General features: G+C 33.6%; 2 protein-coding genes across 2 annotated transcripts in view; one reads left to right on the top strand and one right to left on the bottom strand.

Annotated features, from left to right (window-relative positions):
* LOTGIDRAFT_153552 (hypothetical protein) overlaps positions 1–2,048 on the top strand; it is a gene marked incomplete at both ends in the record, with an annotated part of 49,271 nt that extends 47,223 nt beyond the window's left edge. The window contains 3 exons of the mRNA XM_009059582.1: positions 483–583; positions 1,000–1,114; positions 1,861–2,048. Coding sequence (XP_009057830.1) covers positions 483–583; positions 1,000–1,114; positions 1,861–2,048 — 404 coding nt within the window. The remainder of the gene's footprint in view (positions 1–482; positions 584–999; positions 1,115–1,860) is intronic.
* A 1,819-nt stretch (positions 2,049–3,867) lies between these two features.
* On the bottom strand, positions 3,868–9,183 carry LOTGIDRAFT_153551 (hypothetical protein; the record flags this gene model as incomplete). Its single annotated transcript, XM_009059581.1, has 3 exons — positions 3,868–4,697; positions 7,552–7,689; positions 9,165–9,183. The coding sequence occupies 3 exons, from the start codon at positions 9,181–9,183 to the stop codon at positions 3,868–3,870; spliced, it is 987 nt and encodes a 328-aa protein (XP_009057829.1).
* Between the last annotated feature and the right edge of the window lie 2,521 nt (positions 9,184–11,704).

Genomic DNA, 11,704 nt, shown 5'->3' with positions numbered 1-11,704 from the left:
ATGTTGTTTGTAATTTGTAGAGGGTTGTAAATTATGTTGTTTGTAATTTGTAGAGGGTTGTAAATTATGTTGTTTGTAATTTGTAGAGGGTTGTAAATTATCTTGTTTGTAATTTGTAGAGGGTTGTAAATTATGTTGTTTGTAATTTGTAGAGGGTTGTAAATTATCTTGTTTGTAATTTGTAGAGGGTTGTAAATTATGTTGTTTGTAATTTGTAGAAGGTTGTAAATTATGTTGTTTGTAATTTGTAGAGGGTTGTAAATTATGTTGTTTGTAATTTGTAGAGGGTTGTAAATTATCTTGTTTGTAATTTGTAGAGGGTTGTAAATTATCTTGTTTGTAATTTGTAGAAGGTTGTAAATTATCTTGTTTGTAATTTGTTGAGGGTTGTAAATTATGTTGTTTGTAATTTGTAGAGGGTTGTAAATTATCTTGTTTGTAATTTGTAGAGGGTTGTAAATTATCTTGTTTGTAATTTGTAGAGGGTGTACCAATGGAGCTACCTCAGATTAATTATGACCAGTTCAATGGTAAAAAATATCAGTTTGTTTATGGTGCCACCATATTTTCATCTAAAAACCAGGTTGGTCACTTTAATTTTAACCCTCAAGTTTAAATTGGTAGATGATATTTGGGACATTACTTCCAAACCCAGAGGAGACCTAAATCTTGTTTACAATTATTTCCTATGAAGATCAGTGAACAATACATTGGTGTCGGTCTTATTGTTAAATGCATACAAACTTATAAAAATCATCCCGCTCCCTCTGTACCTCACTGGCCAGGCCAGGCCAGAGATTCCATTACACTTAATTAATGCAGAGCGTTTACGCAAGTGACACGCACTTAACTACAGGGTAGGTGGTTTCCAGAATTTGGACAAATCATAAGCTCCAAGACCTGCTCCAGTTGTTTTTTTTTTGCAGTTGTAGAAGATAGCACGTCGATAAAAAATATTTTGTATTATCTATTTACCTGAACTATTTTGTGTGTTTTTAGATTGTAAAACTGGAAGTACAGACCGGTGAACTGAAGGTTAAAGAAATTGAAAACACCCACATGACATGTGAACCCATCTTCCTGGCTAAACCAGGTGCTGTTAAAGAGGACGAAGGTATGTATGTTTTCAATCTGGGATGGGCGTACTTTGTAAATTTCAGTGAGAACACTTACTTAGAGACAGTAAGAACTGATATTTTGATATCTTTCAGGTTGTAAATGGCTACAAAAGGTTTTTTTACATGTGCATAGTGAACACCTTTAACATTTTTTTTATTTACACATATCTGTGATGTCTGTAATTCTACTTGACTACTTGACTACATTTTGATAATCTAAAATCAATCAAGATAAGAATTCCTGTGCATTTACAACATCTTGCTTCCTGTATGTCTACGAATACTTGCCTACATTTCAATAGTCCATATAGTATTTCCTGTAATTAAAACAGACACTGATTGGGATGGTTGAAAAATATATTGTTGTTAACATCAACAGCTTTTTAACCTTCTTAAACTGAACATTTTACAAATTGTAAGGTACAAGCAGCTACATACGTTTTCTTCGCACTTCCTATGTGATAGACATGTGCAATTCCTATGTGATAGACATGTGCACTTCCTATGTGATGGACATGTGATATAGGGCATGAGACATAATAGAAATAACTGAATTGGTATCTTTAATTAAATCTTGGATGAGAAGAAATACAGATATATCAAACTTTTTTTTAATTCATTTACATCAAAACACGTAGATTAGTTTGAAACGCCCAGTTCTTTCTTTAGCCAAATAATGCTTTAAAGAATCTTATTAGAATAAAGTACAATGTATGTAAAACTATAAACTGTTCAATTTCAGGTGTAGTATTGGTACCTATCTTAGCCTGTAAAGAAGGAACTGCGACCTATTTACTGATATTAGATGCTGAATCCATGGTAGAACTAGCTCGAGCTGAAGTTCCTGTTGAAAATATTGTAACTTTTAATTTTCATGGTTGTTTTTCCAAACACAAGCAGGATACAGACTATTCAGTTGATGGAAGATAATCATTTTAATGTTTTATTATTGGAATTTTTCGCAAAATCAATTCTGACCAAATTAGCCTGCTATTTACATTTGATTGTCTCGTGCCATTAGACAAGACGATGGAACAACTCTCGGTTTCCGAGTATGTCTTGAATATCTAAGTTATTTGTTTTTCTTATAGATGTTCTTTCAAAAGGATTTTTCATTCGTTTGTGAAAAAAAATGATTCAAGCAACCTTGCACTATTTTATTTGTGTTGTTGTGTATTCATACTTTCATCGCCAGCCTAGCAACGTAGGGGCGGGGCTTAAATTTGATTGACAGGTGTTTTTTGTGATTTTTCGTACTTTTGTGACAAGATAGATTCCTGAACACTACCGAATGTAAGTATAAGTAGTGAATGTAGATTTTGTGCGTTCCACGAATTTTTACGTGTTAAATCTTACATGAATGGCTCCCCAATTCATTCGAATTAACACGTGAAAATCTACATTCAATCCGTAGGAAATTAAATAACATATAGATATTCTCTATGGATTACGACCTAGGAGTATGGATTCCGACATCAGAACAAGACATCTGACCATGACGACATTTGAACAAGACGACATCTGAACAATCCAACTCAATCTATTGTATTCACTTAAGTCCGTCATTCCTCCGTCCACAATTGCTCGTAAACGCTCTAGAAGGCACAATTCTTAACTGATTTAGGCGAATGATTATTTGTAATCACCTAAGGATGAACCCTATTGAAAATCAGAAAAAAATCAAAACAATTTAGTATGAGTTATTTCCCCTTATCATGAAAACGCGTTCAATTTTTAGCTTCTAAACTCTCTAGTAGGTTCAGTTATTGACAGATTTTGATGAAACTTTGTGTGAATGTAAGGTATCACCCAAGAATGATCCCTATCGAAAATTAGAAAAATCGAAAAATATTTAATATTTCCTTTGTTCTTGAAAACGCGTTCAATTTTCAGCTTGTAAACACATTAGAAGATTTTGACGAAACTTGGTGTGAGTGTTTGTAATCATTATTTTAAGAATTTATACAATCTGATTTGGATACAATTTTGTACTAGAAACAGCACCATTTAGTAATACTGTTAACAGCCCACCGTCAAATTTGAGCCTTCCATGTTAAAAGTCTAGATGGATTTATTTTCAAGAAGAATTACGCTAATTATGCGTGTAACTATATCTAATTAGCAATGTTTGTGTACTTCTCCGGCTGTTACACGTAAATTATGGATTATTATCATTATAGCAAAATTCACAAAATCACAATAATGAAAAATGAAAATATCGCGTCTTCCGGTCGGATATATGTGTAATTAACGCTGATTGATTCAATTGGTCCAATCAAAATTGAGTTCGCTATTTTCCAGAACAATAAAATGGAGGCCTCGAGATTTGAAATACTTACGTTACCGTTTTAGAATTATTTTATCAATGGTGACTTCCTCTACGTGTTGGCATGAAGAATTATGTATTTCACGATCAAGGCCACAAAAACTCATTGAAAAAAACGGTCTAGCCCTTTAAAAGGAAGCTGGGCCATTTTCGCCTTGCTCTATATACACTGAATCTCAACCCTTGTTACGAATGCTGTCTTTTACCAATCCTATAGGACTGTCGTTTTAATAACTACACGTACTTAGCAATACATTTTTATTTTATTTTATACCATTTTTCATTCTGAAACTGATAAATATGGCTGAAGTGGACGTAAAATTCTACTTAAGATAACCGAATATATGACAAAATGAAATATCATCTCATGCAGATAATGATGAATCTGTTAAACTTTAAAGATTATGGTTCGCAGGCTGCTTATTACCACCCTGTTACCGCTCCCCATGCCCACTTTGCCCATGGAATAGCTGCTTTAACTCCGGCATTCAACGCTTGCCATAACCCAGATTGTTCTGAACCAGAATCTTTCTTTTCAATTTCAGATTTAACTTCTTCTTTTATCTCTTCCTTCATTCTCTCGGGTTCCTTCTCTGATCGAGTTTCAACCTCTTTCTCTAAAATGGTATCAGCGACTTTGAACATCTCTGCTGTATAAAATTTGTAACTATGGCTTTCAATGGTGTGGGTAATTAAATCAAGCACGCCTTTTACGTCTTTTTTGTAATTGTTGGTTCTCGACTTTTTGGTACAAATAGCTGCATACCGACCACCACAATCAAATATCAAATCTTTCAGGAATTGTTGACTGTCCTCAATGTACTCCTGTATATCTTTATACTCTAATTCATCCTTGCAAGTAAAAACTACCGCCGCATATTTAAGGACATCTTTACCAAATGTGGATTTTAACAGTTCAATTGAATCGATATCTTCTTTGGTTAACCGTTTAAGACTCAGTACAAATAAGAACAAGTTGGGACCAGGAGCTGCTAAAGCAACACATTTAACGATTTCGGTGATGGTTTCATCATTGGCTATATTTGTGTCAAACAGCCCAGGAGTGTCGATGACAATTAACGTTGTTTTTTTGTGTTTTAAGGACACAAAGCCCCTTTGACACGTTTTAGTTACAGAATTTGCTGAAGTTTGTGATGGAAAAGGGCGGTTTTCGTCATCTTTATACGACAATATACTGTTACCCAGACTACTTTTACCAGTTCCAGTCTTGCCGATTATTACAATACGATATTCTGAAATATATCAATAAATCAACTTGGTTATTGTCATTTATATACAACAGGTGGTTGATCGTGAAATGGTTTGCATCTCCGACTACGACCAGCTGAATGAATGGGCTAACAGAATCTTCACCACAGAATTAATGCAGTTGAATACGTAGGCTATGATTCGCTTGGGCTTGAACTTGAAAGGGATTGTAAAATGAAAGGCTGCAGGGTACAATGAGGAAAATTGTGCCAGGACAGTGGCACTAGCCTGCTCTTTTTCGATTTTCAACTGACGAGGGATCTTTAACAGTGTGTAGCACACGGGGCCTCAGTTTATTGTCCCATCTGAAAGACTAGACGCTTTTCCATGTCAGTCCCTCTTGCCTGCATCACAGATCTGGGGAAATCTGGTTGGAAAATCCGAAGGTGTAAACTTTGAAACTTTTTTATTTCACTAAAGGCCTCACATGAGGCATAATAGTACGATAAATTTAACACAATAAATATAACAAATATAAATGTAACAAACATTTGAACATTGCAAATACGGTTACTTAAATACAGACATGACAATTTTCAAATTTAGCATAATTATTTATCTTCACTGTTAACTCAGACTAATAATGTTTCTGTTGTTATAGATATGATCAGGTATAAATTTATGTCTTTCTATACCAAAAAAGTTACAATTAAACATAATGAAACTCATCACTTAGTTCTTCCTTATCACACAAATCACAAATACTTTCAGATCTATCAATACTGAAAAATCTACCAGCATCAATTGGCAACTTATGGCTTCCACATTTAAAATTAATAAGATTATACATTAAATCATGGAGCTAACTGATAGATACTTCTCAAGACCAAATTCAGACTTATAAATTCTAATGTTAATACATTTAAGTGAATTATATATTTGTGCTTTCCACTCTTCAACAAACTTTCCACGAAGAAACTGTTTTACTCTTTGTGACAGAATAAAATTTCTTTCCAGAGCTGTTCATTCCAACAATGATTATTATCACACTCAAATAAAATTTTTGTTTGATACATGACAACCATTTAGAGCGATACATATCGTCTTCATCAAGTCTATATAACATTTCATATAGTGTGCGAGATATTTTCTCTTTTTTACCATATAGAAAACCAACGATTCTGGCTTTATTACAATTAGACATGGGTATTCTACCAAGTTCTCCATAAACGATACAATTTGGAGTGCATTTTTTAACCTTCAAAATATACTTGCAAAATTCTTTATGCAAAGATTCAATAATATCATTTTTTTATAACCCCACACGTCAGCACCATATAGCAATTGAGGTGCAACCATTGCATTAAATAATTGTAAAAAATATCCATTGGTATACAAAGTTGTCTTGCTTTACACAATACATAGAACATTGCCTTCCTTGCCTGTTGAACAAGTCTAGCTTTATTTTGTGAAAATGTACCTTTTCTTGAAAACAAAGATATTTAAGATCTTCTAAAACAGCTATAAACAGAGTATTCTCACACTGCCTATTTTTTAAAAATATAACATCATTGGTCTTAGCTATATTTTAATGCTGATAAAATAAACTTCAATATCATCATTATCAAACAGCAAAATATTCTGAGAAATTATTAACATCTCTGACACAAGCTTCAGCAGTTTTATATAGATTCTGTACAGCAGTAAGCATTTTGCCATCAATACCATTTTGTAACAGTTTTTTGCCATAGCAGCACTCTACTAACCGAGTCGAACGCCTTCTAATAATCTACAAAAGCACAGTATAACTTTTTCCTTCTGAATAAGTATAGATCAATGAGACATTTCAAACTGAAAATGTGGTCAACAGTACCATAACCCTTTCTAAATCCAGCTTGCTCTTCACATAACAAGCCTAAACTTTCAAGGTACTTAAATAGTCTATCATTTAGTATACTGGTAAATAATTTTCAATATAGGATATATATAACCCTTAGCCCGGGTATCTAGTACTATACCACTTTCAAAAACAATATTAAAAATGTTCACATAAACGAGTAAAAGTCTATTATCTGCATGCTTAAGAAACTCATTGAGTATCATATCCTTACTACTAGCTTTATCATTTTTCAATGACAATAACAGTATTATTATATTCAGTAATATTTTCAGGCAAAACAATATCTACGTCATTTTCATCATTCTTCAAATTCCTGAAATGGTCAAAAAATACGTTAATAGCCACTTTTTACTGACAAGCTCTACCTTTGTTACCACTTAACAAGTACCAATATAATTTAGTGTCTGATGTACGCTTTTTTATACTCACTAATTTTTTTTTTTATCATTTTCTTGTATTCTTTACTTTTACAAACAATATTCTTATGATTAAAGCTACTCTATAATGATATTTTTTGGACGCTTTACGTTTTACATAACATTCACTATTAAAATATTTCTTACAATGAATATATTTTTTATTACGTTTTTTCTCACCAATACTAGTACAATTAACAAACATATTTGCATGTTCAGCAGCATACTTAAAAATAATATTACAATTTTCAACTATATTGAAACAAGGTCTGTATTTTGAGTGTCAATTGACCTCAGTACAACTAGAAGTTCATCAACACGGTTTGTGTCAAGGTGTTCAGTGTAAACTGCAGCCCGGTCTCTGCACCATTTTGGTTGTACACGAGATTTATCTTCACAGGTGATTATCAGAGTCATTATTGTCTGTATCACTAATAGTACAATTAGATCTAACATTTGAACACAAATGTAAGCATACAGGATTATAAACATCACTGAGAATAGGATCAAATGCTAGTAAAATTAAAATCAATAACAGATCTGAATTATTCAGGTGAAATAATCACATAATCAATTACAGACCTATACCACGATCAGATCCACAACGACCATTCACAAAAAAGATCTGTGTACTTTTACATAAATGTAATAATCTTTTACCATATCTATCAATTTTATAATTATCTAGTGAGAATCGAACAGTAGAAACATTACAGTTTTCTAAAATATGCAATTTGTTAATCAATACTTGGTCATCATTTGACATATTACAAACATTTAATATGTGATTATCAATATCAACATATTCATTTGCATTTTTTATATGTGCATTAAAATCACCAAGCAAGCAAACTTGCAAATTTGTATCAACAATGATATTTTCCATTTCTGTAAACATATCAATGTTACTATAATGGCTATTTTCTGGTGGTATATAAAAAACTCCAAAAAAGGTTTTTCTCAAACAGTAACGTGTCATCAACAGTAAACCAGAGAATACAATGACTAGGACAAGTAATACTAATAGGAATATTTATCTTAACATATTTACAAAAGCAGTCTCGAACTAGAACACATACCTCCAGATCTAGATTTACAATCTTACCTGACGACGAGAGGAAGCAGGGTAAAACCATCAACATAAATAACATCATATTGATCAAGCTTAGTTTCTGACAAACATATTGTATCATACAAAGATATCAACTGGATGATATCAGGGTTACACAATTTTGAGACTAGACCATAGACATTAAGGGACAATATTTCCACATTATTGAATGAGTCATTCACAGTATGTTTATTGTTTTATATATGTCAATAGATTTTTCAATAATAAAAGAATCTTCAGATTGTGTAGACTGTCCACTATCGTTGTCGTTGGTTTAGTTGCACGAATCATCATGTACACTTCCACTGCATTCCTGCAGTTCTGTCGAGAGCAGTGTAATCAACTTCATAAACTCTAATCTTAAATAGATCATCAGGGTCTTAGTACGATTTTGCGTCAAACATATGATCTTTCCATCCCGTGTGTGGGCATATTTAACATCATCATTTTTTCGGACCATCTGGAATAACTTAAATCGCAACGGGGTCAAATCGTCAGAAATAAACACATTATTGCGTTTTGTTTCAGCTTTCTTCTATTGGCTATGAACTTGTGTCTAGCAGCACGATTGGCTAAGCGAACACTAATTTGCCTGCATTTACCGGGGGACTTCTTTCCAAGACGGTGAGCGTCGACTATGAATGTTGTATCAACGTGGACATCCATAGCTTGTCCAATGTTTGATACAATGTCAGTAAAGTTCTCCTCAGTATCATCACGTGGCTCCTCCCCACCGGACAGGCGCACATTTTCTTTACGGGTAAATTGGGACAACGCATTGGTTGTGTATTCATTATTTCTTACGGAAAAGTGTTACTTCGTAGATTTGGGCGTCATATTGTTTCAACTTTGTAGGCTACACGTACTAACCGGCGAGTATCAAGAGATCAATCAATACACCGTATCATCAGTGCCGCCATGTTATAAAGCGTATAATCTCGCTTTATTCCGGTATTGAACCTTGGACTTTCAGGTTAGCGTCTAACTTACTGAGGCACCATGGCCCCCTTGAAAGGGATTGTAAATAGGTTTTCTAAAAAGCTTATTTGTATCGGGGACACTGATAAAACATCAATTTGCTTACCTTTGTCAGCCGCTGCCATATCGTCAAAATGTTAACTCGAATCACCACTCACTACAATAAAAACAATCTTTTTTAAAAGATAGAACCTGTAACTAACAGGGTGGCGGACCACTGACTGACATAAATCTTATTTCGAAGTGATTCAAGTCTAATTATAGGTTTCAGTGAATAAGAATGTCTTTAGGTAGAGAAGATGGTAATAGAATGACTTTGCGTAAATGAAAATGGCCCCCGTCAATAAAATGCTTGCTACGTCACTGACTTAAACGACGACCATGTTTAGAATACTCTATCATTTCTGATTTGAAGCTGATAATCCAATTCACATAAGATCGTCTGTAAAATACGATGAAACGACAAAGGTTGGAGCTCACTGGTCTGTATGTATGAGGTGCCGAGTTGACAAACCTGGTCGTATTGAGGCATCAAGCGTTCTTTAAGAATTTACACGTTTCGTACACTCCAGTGCAGAGATAATTGAGTAACTACTTGTGGACAAAAAACATGAACAGTTTTTTCAAAGACTGAAAAATGGAACATTAAACTTACCTCAATCTATAACCTGTAAGAGTGCTTTTCCTGAAGCGAATTCTTAACATAAAACACCTTCAGCATAGATTGTGGCCGGTATTTGATAGTCAGATCATACAATCACATAAAAAGCAACCAATTGAAACCTCTAGTGTTTATGTTTTGCAAATTGTCAAATACATTTTAAACCCCGCCCATACCCATGCAGTATTTGTAATAGTAACAAGGTCACTTTGCTCGGCTCTTATAGAGTTGATATATCTTTTGACTTAATCGAGTCGTGATTTAACATGATATAACCAATCTGATACATTAGTTAATGTAGACTTTCTATTTCTTTGTGCCTTGCATCCACCAAGATAAACTATTTCTCAATGCCTTGCGCCCACCAAGATATACTATTTCTCAATGATATGCATCCAACAAGATAGACTATTTCTCAATACCTTGCATCCACCAAGATAAACTATTTCTCAATACCTTGCATCCACCAAGATAGACTATTTCTCAATACCTTGCATCCACCAAGATAAACTATTTCTCAATACCTTGCATCCACCAAGATAGACCATTTCTCAATGCCTTGCATCCAACAAGATAGACTATTTCTCAATACCTTGCATCCACCAAGATAGACTAATTCTCAATGCCTTGCATCCAACAAGATAGACTATTTCTCAATACCTTGCATCCAACAAGATAAACTATTTCTCAATGATATGCATCCAACAAGATTTCTCGGGGAATAAATTTCTTTGCATTGTTTACCAGTAATAGGGTAATACAGCGGGAAAGTTTTTTCACCTTTTGTGCATTCCAGAATAATTTAGAAGCTACGTGACAAAAAAAGTATTCGCATAGACATGTTCGTTCTTTTCTTTTGACTTAATCGAGTCGTGATTTAACATGATATAACCAATCTAATACATTATTTAATGTAGACTTTCTACAAGTCAAAATTAAATGCAAGGTGAATATTCATTACACGTAATAGTGTATGGTGATACAAAGAAACCTTGTAGTGATTGCATTTTCCTTCAGAATTAGAGTAAACCGGAAGTAGTGTTGATAGCACATAAAAACACGATGGCGGATGGTGTCATTAAAAAAGGTAAATACGTTTTTTTTTTCTTTCAAAACCCTGGAATGAATAGCTTCTGCCATGGTAGGCTTGTGAAAATATAGGTACCCGTATTTGTATATTACATGTATTTGTATTGTATAGATTTGCGAAAATATAGGTACCATGTATCTTATGTCCGTTTTAAGATCGTACAGTTCGAAGGAAAGAGGAGACTATCTAAACTCTGCGCCCAGCATCCAAGATAGACTATTCCTCAATACCCTGCATCCAACAAGATAGACTATTTCTCAATGATATGCATCCAACAAGATAAACTATTTCTCAATGATATGCATCCAACAAGATAGACTATTTCTCAATGATATGCATCCAACAAGATAAACTATTTCTCAATGATATGCATCCAACAAGATAAACTATTTCTCAATGATATGCATCCAACAAGATAGACTATTTCTCTATGCCTTGAATCCAAGAAGATAGACTATTTCTCAATGATATGCATCCAACAAGATAAACTATTTCTCAATGATATGCATCCAACAAGATAGACTATTTCTCAACGATATGCATCCAACAAGATACACTATTTCTCAATGATATGCATCTAAAAAAATAAACTATTTCTCAATGATATGCATCCAACAAGATAGACTATTTCTCTATGCCTTGCATCCAACAAGATAAACTATTTCTCAATGATGTGCATCTAACAAGATAGACTATTTCTCAATGTTATGCATCCAACAAGATAGACTATTTCTCAATGTTATGCATCCAACAAGATAGACTATTTCTCAATGATATGCATCCAAAAAGATAAACCATTTCTCAATTCTATGCATCCAACAAGATAAACCATTTCTCAATTCTATGCATCCAACAAGATAGACTATTTCTCAATGATATGCATCCAACAAGATAA

The sequence above is a fragment of the Lottia gigantea genome (assembly GCF_000327385.1).
Source record: "Lottia gigantea unplaced genomic scaffold LOTGIsca_4, whole genome shotgun sequence".
Taxonomy (NCBI): Eukaryota; Metazoa; Mollusca; class Gastropoda; family Lottiidae; genus Lottia; species Lottia gigantea.
This window is presented reverse-complemented; position numbering and strand designations above follow the sequence as displayed.